General features: G+C 55.1%; 1 protein-coding gene across 1 annotated transcript in view; it reads right to left on the bottom strand.

Moving 5' to 3' along the window:
- Window positions 1-269: 269 nt before the first annotated feature.
- Window positions 270-10,721, bottom strand: part of CYGB (cytoglobin) — a 16,218-nt gene continuing 5,766 nt past the window's right edge. The window contains exons 2-3 of the mRNA XM_008640564.2: window positions 5,699-5,930; window positions 270-5,017 (exon numbers count right to left, since the gene is read on the bottom strand). Coding sequence (XP_008638786.1) covers window positions 4,853-5,017; window positions 5,699-5,930 — 397 coding nt within the window. The 3' untranslated portion in view covers window positions 270-4,852. The remainder of the gene's footprint in view (window positions 5,018-5,698; window positions 5,931-10,721) is intronic.

The following is a 10,721-nucleotide window of genomic DNA, read 5'->3' as shown; positions in this document are numbered from 1 at the left end:
TCCAAGGAGAGCCCCTGCTGGTTTGTACAACATACCTGGAAGCCAAGTGAAGAGCCTGGAGGAGGGGCAGACCCTTCCCTCCCCACCTGAGTGCACTGCTAATATGCCTCCAGCCACCTCTACCACCCTTGGTGGGCACATCCCCTCCCTTTGCTGCTGCTTTCCAGCCAAAAAGCTCTCTCAGAGTGAGCAGGAACCCCCAGGGGCAGCCCCCTGACACCCCTTCACCTCGTAGCCACCGCATCAGAAAGAAACCAAGCAGAGCGGGAGGGGGTTTGATTGATTTATCCACTGAAGATACAAGTTTCAGTTTAATAACACCATTTTGTCCGGTTACAAACATACTAAAAACCTACAAAAAGAAAAACAAGTTACACCCATATACACGGAACGCAGGTATAAAACCAGCACGGAAGCGCCGAGGAACACGAATATGAACAGGATCCGCAGCAGGAACAGGAAAGACACGGAGTTACATCAGACTGCGCCAGCTCACGTCTGCGGGTCACGCTGGGACTGGTTCAGACATACTAACAATTAGAGACAACTTCAGCTGTGGAAAATAATTAGCGCCGCAGCCCGGCAAAGAGGTCAGAGCCAGGCGGGTGGTTTTGTCCCTCCCTTTCCCTAAGTTGGTCCAAGGTCAGTGCATGGGTTTCCCTTTTCTCCCTCTGTCTGGCATCGATGGTGCTGGCCCCGAGCAGCCCTCGCTCCGACGTCCCCGCAGCAGGGCAGCTTCCCTACGGCAAGGGGCAGGGAAGGCTGAGCTCTGGCACCAGAGGCCAGCCAGGTGAAATCTGGTCCCCACTGAAGTCGCTGGGCACGCTCCAGGGAATGGGGAGATGCTGTGACCTCTTTCCTGGGACAAAGTGGCAGAGATGCGAGAGGATTCCCCAGGGAGAGCTCATGGCTCGGCTGCCTCGGGGATTTGTCACCCCCCAAGAGAAGATGAGGTTGGTGGCATAAGGCCCATAAGGGTCCTGGTGGTGCTGGGGGGTCTCTCTAGCTAGGTGTCTGCAGAGCTAAACCTGCCATGAATGTTGGGCATAGGAGAGGGAGATGGGGTGGGTGGGAGGGATCCATGCCCCGTCCCAACCCAGTGCTTCCCATTCCCTCCAGCGCTCAACTCCCTCTGACCAAATGTTGAGCTTCAGGGGAGGGGACAAGAGTTGGTTGACATGAGCGAGTGCTGCCAAAGAGAGCCAGGACGAGGTGCTCAAGGGGGACCCTGCTCCAGGGACGCTAAATCCCCCCCTCACTCAGCATTTCTCTACCTCTGGCAGGGGGCACAAAGGCTTTCCCACCTGGATCACAGCTCCAAGCCCAGCCCTTGATGATAGTACCAAGGTGCTGGCTGAGCCAGAGGTTGGCTGGGGCTGGGGGACACAGGGAACCTCCACAGGGCAGGAGAGAGACCAACTGGCCCCCAACATGTGCTGGCATCATGCCCTGACCCCCATCTTCTCACCCATGAATCTTGGGGAAAAGACTTTGCAAGTTGATCCCTACCTGCCACCACCAAGGAGAGCAGAGCTCAGCCCAAAGTGCCCTTAGCTCAGCCTGAATGTGCCAGGAAGTGAAAGATCAAGCCCCAGAGAGCAAAACCTGAACAAAACGGGTATAAAGGGGCCCCCAGTTGGCTGTGGTGGGATCAGGGGGGAGCAATGGGCTGGCAGCGACAGGGAATGGCTGTGCATGGATGTGTGTGTGCCGGGGAGCCGCGCACAGAGCCAGGACACAGCACCCCCCTTCCTGCTCTTCCACATGGCATTTATCAGCCCTGTCACTCTGGAATGGTACTTTTTCCTTATTCTGTTGATCTTCATCTCTCCCCAGATGAGAATGTTCCTGGATTTAAGCAATGCCTCCTCAGCTGCGGGCGGCAAAGAGGGGGCGTTCGCTTTATCTCCATCTCCTCCCCTCCCGAGCTTTGCCCTGGCCACCCTCCTGCTTCATGTTACTTCCTACGAAGCTGATAAAAATAAACTTGTTTTTGTTTGCATCTACTGGACTGGCCTGCAATTTGGCTGATGGGGAGCGGAGGGCGCTCCTCGAGGGACAGCAGCTGCACACATCTGGATGTGCTTTAGGAAAAAGTGCCTGGAAAAAACCCCAAGCCCAGCACACGCACGCGTGGGCGCACGAGGCCGCGGGTCAGCTTTTTCTAGGGATGTAAAAAAAGAAAGGAGAAACCAAGTGCCATTTAAAGGGGAGGTGGGGGGACCTGGCTGCTGCTGCTCCCCAAAAGCCAAGGCACACGGGTAGGTCGGGTAGGAACACGGAGAATTTCCAGGCGCTCCAAAGTGGCTTCTCTGCAGACTGGGAGCCCAGTTTTGGTTGTGGGAAGGGAGGGGAAGGGTTTGCGCTGCAAAAATAAAATTCCCACCTGGAGATTATTAACCGCAAAGGTTTATGTGCAAATTTTGTCTAAAGATGAAACATCCCTGTACGGAAACAGCCCTGGCCCAGCATCCGCAGAGCACAGGGAGTACGTGAACTCATCAGAAATATGTGCTGCTGGCCTCAAGGCCTTGGCAGGAGTCAGCAAAGCTGTGCTCCAGAGAGTCCCGTGATGTGCACACACAAATATCATCTAACAGTCTTGATCCAAGTGATCCCTCTCCAGTCCTGCACTGGAGGGAAGTCAATGGCTGAACAGGTTTTCCCCATCCATCCCTGCCCCGGGCAGCAGCAGCTGTTTGAGGGATGCCTCCACTGACACTCGAGGGACGAGCAGCCGCTCTGACACTCCAGTGTGAGCTGGAGGCAGCAGCTGCTGGCACCTTCGCCAGTGCAGGCTGGTGGGCTGAATTTTGGGGGTGCTGACTCTAACTGACAGCCCACCCCATGAGCAAAGCAGCATCACTTGTCACCCTGTGCCTGTCCCTTCCTTTTACAGCCCCTGGATCTTGCATGCTGCCATGCCAAGGACAGCTGCGCCCGAGCTGTTATTGCCACCCAGCTCTCCATGGATGCCCAGGACGTGCCTTTGCTCCAGGCTCCATTGCTCCTCTCCATCAGTGGTAGTGTGGGATGTAGGAAGGAAAGAACTGCAAGGCCAGAGTGGCTGTAGTGACATTATTGGAGTCCTGGGGCTATTTTGAGACACAATAAACCTGTCCCTGGGGATGATTAAAAGCACAGGTGAGCAAAGCAGGAGTTTCTGTCTGTCTGTCTGCTCTGGGGGAGGGAGGTCAGCCTGGGGGAGTGGCTGCTGCCCCCTCCAGCTGTGTCCCCACAGTGGGGGGATGTCCCCAAGGCAGCTGTGGGGATCCCAGTTGGAACCGTGGGCTGGTTGCCTGTCCAGCTGGCATCCAGGAGAGGAGCTGGTCTCTCTCAGGGAGCTGCCAGCTCTCCAGGACAGCAGTGGAGCGAGGCCAGAGGAAATCTCAGAAGGGAACCCTCCTCCCACTTCAACAGATAACATTGCCCTTAATGCTAGAGCTCTAAAAATAGCAGAGGCCTTTAGGGAAATATTGGGTGGCAAGGATTCCAAAGCTTCCCAGCACATCTGACATTTCATCCTCAGTCCTTTCCCAATCAGTTCCCAGAAATCTTATAAATCCAACCACATGTGGGCAGGAGGCAACGGGGCTGCTCCTCCTCCGTTTTCCATAAACGCAGGGGAAACTGAGGCACAAACCAGGCAGACTCACCCAGAAGTTCAGGAGGAGTCGGTGTTAGAGGCGGAATGAGTGCTCCAAGCCCTGCAGCCACGTTTTGGGGGGTGTGGGAAAAGCCTTTGTCAGGCACAGGCAGGAGCACTGCTGTCCCTGGGAGGGACACAGCTCCTGCAGGGGCTGATTTCTACCAGGCACTTTATTCAGAGGAACCCAGTTTCACCACGAGGGCAGGAATCTGCTCTGTACAAGGTATTTATTAATTTTAACAGAGAAGGGACCTTTCCTCACACCCAGAAATCCCTCCTAATATGTCCATGCCATCTTTCCCCCTCCTGGTCACAGCCTGATCCCCCTTCTCACTGAGAGGGCAGAGCTGGACAGACAGACCTCCACACACCAGCTGCCAGGGCAGTGGCACATCGTGTGCCACCCAAGCCCATCCTCAGGGAGCTGAAGGGCAGTGGGTGGACTCACCAGCTCCCCACGTATGGCACAGGCATCCCACCTACACACCATGCCCCGAGCCACGAGGGGAGGCAGCCCAAAGGTGTCCCCCTCCTTCCCACTCTCTCGTGCTGTGGGAGCACGTCCCTCCCACCCCAGGAGGGTTTGCAGCAGCCAGCCAAGGACAGGGACTGTGGGTGACAGGAGAGGTGAGGGCTGCTGCCCACCTGGAGCACAGGGTGATGGGCACCCAGAGTGGCTCTGGCTGCCGGCCCTGCCACGCGCCCGGTGATAGAGAAAGTGCAAAGCAAAGCATTCTCGGTGCCAGTCGGAGGTCTCCATGTGCGCCCCCAAAAACCAGGTTTACCCAGGGGCTTCGCATGGAAAATGAGGGTTGTGTTGTTCGGCGGTGAACAGGGCAGCAGCACTTGTGCAAGGGACTTTGAGATGGTGCGGGTGAGGTGCAGGGTTTGGGAGGTGGTGATGGACGGGCCAGGACAGGAAGATGGAGCCAACAACCAACGCTCTCCCCTCGCCCTCTGCATCCCCTTCCAGCATCCCCTGCAACTGCTTCACCCCAACCCACCCACACCCTTCATGGTTCTGTGGTTTTTTGGCTTAGATAGTTTGTTTTTAAACCCCATGGAGATCAAATTGTGACTTGGCAGCTGACAGAACTGGCCCTACCGGGCTCCCCGAACTGAGCAAAGATCTTGAGAAGAGACCAGAGTGAAGTCCTGGGGTGAGCGAAGCCCTCCCTGCCCCTCTCGTGGCCCCCTGGGCGCTCACAGGGTGGCAGTGGGGTACTGAGCCCAGCCCACCTCCTTGTAGGCCGCTGTCACGTGGGTGTAGATGAGGGTCTTCATCTTGGTCCAGGCTCCGTGTGCCTCCGGGGTGAAGTCGTTGGGGTATTCCTCAGCAATGACCTCCAGCATGACACCAGTGAGTTTCTGGGGGGGAGGCAGACAGCCAGCAAGGGGTTAGTAACTCTCCAGGGAGCTGCTCACAGCAAATTTAGCTTTTTCCTACAGAAACACTTGAGTCCTGCTGCTGTCTGTAGGACACAGATATCCTGGAGGTCTGTTGACACCCCTGGGAGCAGACAGGACAGGTAACCAGCCTGCCCAGGCAGCAAGGCGGAGACCCAGGCCTGAGGAGGGAGCTGCTTGCAGGCTGAAGCATCTCCCCAGTCTGGACACCTCAATTTATTTACAGAATCACAGAATATTCCGAGTTGGAAGGGACCCATAAGGATCATCAAGTCCAGCTCTTAAGTGAGAGGCCACATGGGGATCAAACCTGCCATTTTGGTGTTATTAGCTCTAACCAGCTAATTAGCCAACTAATTGAGTCCCTGCTACCACGCTTAATTTCCAAAAGAAGCGGGACACAGCCAGGTGTGTTTCCCTGGGCAGGGGGAGGTACTGGGTGCTCTGGAATTGGCTGTGAGTGGGAACAGTGGTCTCCATGGGACAGTGTCACAGTGGGACACTGCAGCTGTGTGGGGAGCAGTCCCCACATCCAGCTAAGCTTCTCCAGCCAAGGAACAGGCAGCACCAGCTCACCACAGCTCCTCTTCCCCTGCCCTCTTCCTAAAGCAGCCCAAAGATTATTTTGCTCCTATCCTTTACCTTAAAGTAGATGGGCTCCACTTTGTGCTTGAGGGCGTGGGCCTTGCCCACCAGGGCCAGGACAGAGGAGACCTTTTCGGAGTCGTTGAGGTTCTCCACCACGGTGTTGATGGCCCCCATGACCCTCCGAGCGTGCTTGCGCAGCTGCAAGCTCCTCTCCATCTCCAGCGGGTCCTCCATGTGCTTGAACTGGCTGAAGTACTGCTTGGCCGAGGGGAAGTTCACAAAAAACCTTCCAGAAAGAACAGACACGAAATGCCATCAGGAGGGGCAGAGCAGGCTGAGGGGTTAAAGCCAAGCACGGAGGGATGGAGATGCTGGAAGCCACCCCCTGCGTCTCACACAGCCAGGGCTGGTTTTCCTATCGAATTCCCCAGGAGCTGCAGCATTCAGCTGTCTGAAAACCAGCAGGTTGATGCCTTTCTCCCAAACCCCATCTGCTACAAGGTCAGCACAGCTGGATATTCATCCACAAAGCAGAGGCAAGGCTAAGTTCTTGATGCCCAGAGATGCCACCCAGGTGTGCCAGATGCTGGATATGTGCCCACATGCATCAAAACATCACGTCCTGCCTCAGAGAGCTGGAGATGAGCATGAAAACCTTTCTTTACCCCATTCAGCCTCTCGCTGCCCCTCTTCCTTGGTCCCATGGGCTTTATTTCTGCATGGTGACCCAGAACAGTGTCCCCTTGTCCAGGTTGCCTCCAGCTTTCATGGATCAGCCCCACCAGAGTCTCCAGCAGGACCTAAGGCTATGGCACTACTCATCTGTGACATTTCCCCCAGCACAAGGATACCCCAAACACTCACCAGCCCCTCTGGGGGGCCAGGGGATCCTCTTTTCTGCCAGATTAAATCAACCCCAATGAAATGCAGCTGAAAGAAATGAAGTTGCGATCGCAGCTGATATACTGAGCTCTCCAGGGAGGTGGAGGGCTGGAGGGGGCAGGGAGTGGAAGGGCACAAGGTGACAGGGTACTGGGCTGGAGCCACCAATGCCAACACCACCCATGCCAGCATTGCAGCTGGGGCTGACACCTGAGTCACATTAAACACCCCCTTCCACCTAATTTATGCAGGAGAGAACCACGTCAGCGTTTGTTCCCTGCTTTTGCCCAGCTCCCTCCCTCCTACAGGGCTCTCCCTGGCTCCTGGACTGGTGAAGGATGCTCAGGAGGCAGCAGAGTGCTCCCAGGCTGTCCCCCATCATTCCTGGCTCCAAGCAGACTGCATCCTCCCCTCCCTAACCCCCTTCCCAAGCACCATCCCAGACCACGGGAACCTGAACCCATCCCACCTCTCTCTCCAACCATCACTGCTTGTCTCCAGAACCAGGTGGGATCCTCTTCCCCACTCACCACTCCATGAATAATCGCAATATTGAGTACCAGGCTCCTTCACCAATTTGTTATCCTCCTTTTTCCCCCCTCCCTTCCTTCCCCCGCTCCCTTGGCTTGTGAAAGCTTGGGGGCATTGCCAAGGAAGCGGCATGAAGCAGCGCCTGGAGTGCACCGCCGCTTCTGTTGCTTCCCCAAGGCATCTGGGATTCATCAGATGGCCCAAAATAGGTTTTGGAGGTGTGAAGAGTGTGCCGAGGAAAGGGTGGGGGAGGAAGGAAGGTGGAAGGGGGGAGATAAGGTGTTGCTTTCAAAACCCAGAGGGGACCCATGACAAAACTCCTCTTGTTGTTGTGCAGCCTCCTCCCCCCAGCACAGCTTCTCCTGACACATCTGGTCCCTGTCGGGAGAAATCACTCCCAGGCCTGGCTGTCTCCAGCTCCTGCCACCACAGAGATGCTCAGTCCTTCAGCTCAGAGCTGTCAGAGAGGTGCTGGGGGATGGAGCTGGCCAGGGCTGCATGGATAGCATCATTCCCAGGATTTAATTTGTGGCATTTCCCCACAGAAGGGCAAACATTCCAGTCTGGTTTAATGGGACCATTTTTTCCAACGGGACTCAGCATCCCTCTGCCCCCATCCCATCTCCCCCCACCTCTATTCAAGCTGTTGCAGCTCCAGATGCCCAGCAAAGCCCTCCAGCTCCAACAGGGATCATCCTGCTGGGGTCAGAGTTAAGGGTTTTACCATCCCTGCTAGTGGATCTTTCCCCCTAACAGGCATCCCCCCAGGCGCTGGGAGCAGGGGATGTCACAGGAAGCAGGACCTGCTGCCCCAGCCAGGGGATGGAGGCTGCCAGCTGCTCCCTGCATGTCTCCACCTCTGAACCCCAAACCACGAGAAGCTCCCTGAAAAGCCGTATTTTATCTCAGCAGAAGGGCAGGATGTCCTGGAGGCATGGGAAATGAGTTGAGAAAAATTCCTGCTCTGAAGCAGGAAGGGAATAGCAAGAGGGAACTGACCTCTGCATCACCAGGAATGCAGCGTGTCCCCAACAAGAGAAGGGCCAAAAGGAGACCCTGAGACCATCACCTCCACCTCTCCCCACTTTTGGCCAGATATGCCAGGAGCAAAGACTGGTTAAACCCCCAAAATACCCCAACCTGGGTGAGACTGGACCAATGAAGGATCCGAGTACTTGGTTTCCAACCTTTCCCTGCTTTGCAGACCCTCAAACTGGCGGCCCCACAGGAGCTGAGCCCAGCAGCTTTCCCAAGGGATCTGCCATCAGGACAGCAGCGATGCTGGGGATGGAAAAGAGCAAACCCTCAGCTCAGTCCTGTGTCTGCTGGATTTCCTTGGTGGAGAACTGAAACAGAGGAGCCCAAAACCTCTTTGCTTCAAGCAAACCCATGGATGGCCAGAGACCTGCAGCCACCTCTCCCTGGAGAGCAGCAGGCACATGCAGCAAGAACTTTTACCTGGAGCAAATACTGGAGCTGTCAAACCACAAAGAAGAGGGAAGGAGGCTCACTCAGTGGTAGTTGTTAATAAACAGAGAAGATTAATCTAACACAAAGGTTAAATATAACCAGAGGAAATGAGAAAAAAAAATAAAAGGAATAAAATAACTCAAACAACAGTGAGTTAGAAGAGGTGTTGGTTGGGGTTTTTCCATCTACAGATAATTTTGAGAGTTCAAACCTCTCGGGCTCTGGAATTTTTTTGGATCATTATGCGCGCGTGTGTGGTTTGGGCTCTTTTTCTCCATCAGAGTCATTAAAAGATGATATTTACCATTGCATATCACACAAAATGATGATTGATAGGAACCAGATGCCTGCACACCGATCTCATTAAATTTCTTTTTAAGCGATTCCATTCTGCACCCGCTAATTTGTACTCTGCCAGCTACATCTGGACCCAGCGGACAGGATGTCAGGATTGCTTTTCCTCTCTCTTTTGCCCTTGTAACAACTTTAAGGACACAACCATTCCCAGTAGCAGAGCCAAAGGAAATAATTAAGGTGCAAACCCACTGCAGTTACTGGAAACCTGTTTTCTGTTAAGGAGGAGTGGCTCCTCCATCTTCCCCACCTTCCTCCCTCTCCCCAGAGCAAATCCTGCATGGAGGAAATCTCCAAACCCAGCCACCTCCTTGCCTCCCCAGCTGGAAAGAGGACACCTGGATGCTGCTTGGTCCTCCTGAGCATCTAAACCCTTGATACTTCACCTACCTTGTTTGCAAACCATGGGGTGAAAATACTCCTGAACCCTCAGATCTGCTGGGAAGCTTCAGCTGAACCCCAGCCAGCACTTGGAGCCTGCTTTTTTCTAGGTTTCCACAGAACCAGTTAGGTTGGAAGAGGCCTTTAAGATCACCAAGTCCAGCTCTTAACCCAGCACTGCCAAGCCCACCACTAAAACACGTCCCCAAGTGCCACATCTACACATCTCTTCAATCCCTCCAGGGTTGGTGACTCAACCTACCAATGCTTTCATGTTTTCTCTCGCCTCATCCCTCTACGTGGGAGAAACTCTAAGGCAGCCTGGAGCCTCTCCGTGTCCCTTTTCAAACCTCTCCTTCCAACTCCTCTCTGCTCGGGTGCCTACAAAGCAGCTGATAATGGGTAGGCAGGTGGTGTGTGATGCTGCTATTTATTATGCCGAGGGCTGTCTCACCGCTTCGCCTGCACGTTCCCCCTGCTCCTCCCAGACACCTGTAGCCCATCATCCCCTTTTCAGGCTGGGGAAAGGCTCTGGGTGCTGCCTGGGTGTTTACCCAGCCCAGGACGAGGAAGGTCTCAGCCGTGTCAGTGCCACAGCTCAGCAAGATGGGAAAAGGCAAACCTAATGAGCAAGAAGAGGATTGTGCCTGCCTGCTCCAGTGTCCTGCCTCTGAAAGCTCCTGGACAGGTGGAGATGGTGGTGGGCAACATCTCCAGCTCCCTCATAGGAGGGCTGGAGGGAAAAGGGCCGAGCCCCCCATCCACACACTAATGCTAAATTCAAGTTCTTCTACAGCTGAGAGAAACGTGGAGCTGGCCTTCCTTCAGGTGAAGCCTGCACCCCGCTGCAAAGCCTTGGGAGCAGAATCCAGCACAACACAGAACCGTGCTTGGAGGCCGTAATGCCCCAAGGCAGAGGGACCAGGACACCCCAGTGAGGCTGGGAGTGGATTCAGCGGCAAAGATTCCACCAAATACATTTGGACATGAGCTAGAAACCCCCAGGGGCATCTGCTGCTTGCTCCTGTGTGCACAGCTCACACCTCCAAGTCCTCACTGCTGGTGTTTTCCCCAAGCACATGTGTGGGTTCAGCCCAAAGGCTTTTGGCTGCATGGATGAACCCTTAGGGTAGGGGTAAGGACAGCTGTCATCAGAGAAGTGAATTAACAGTGCCCAAGTGGCTTTCCCAAATGTCTCTGGATACCTACCTCCCCTGGAGTTGGAAGAAGACCCCTGGCTGGGTAGAGAGGTGGGTAACACACATCCACAAGGATGCAGCCCATGTTCCACTAAAACGGAGAACCTCTGTGTTGCTGGTGTCCACCACCCCCACCCCCTCTCCCATCCAACGCTTCCACGGCGATTTCCAGCAGCCCCGACTCAGCCCGGCCTGTGCTTGGGCAGGATCGCCAGCCAGCCCAGCCTGCATTCTGCGTTCCCCAGGCACCCTCAGCGCCT

Source organism: Corvus brachyrhynchos, unplaced genomic scaffold, assembly GCF_000691975.1.
Source record: "Corvus brachyrhynchos isolate BGI_N302 unplaced genomic scaffold, ASM69197v1 scaffold148, whole genome shotgun sequence".
In the NCBI taxonomy this organism is placed as follows: Eukaryota; Metazoa; Chordata; class Aves; order Passeriformes; family Corvidae; genus Corvus; species Corvus brachyrhynchos.
The sequence above is the reverse complement of the archived record's forward strand: the minus strand, read 5'-3'. Positions and strand labels throughout refer to the sequence as shown.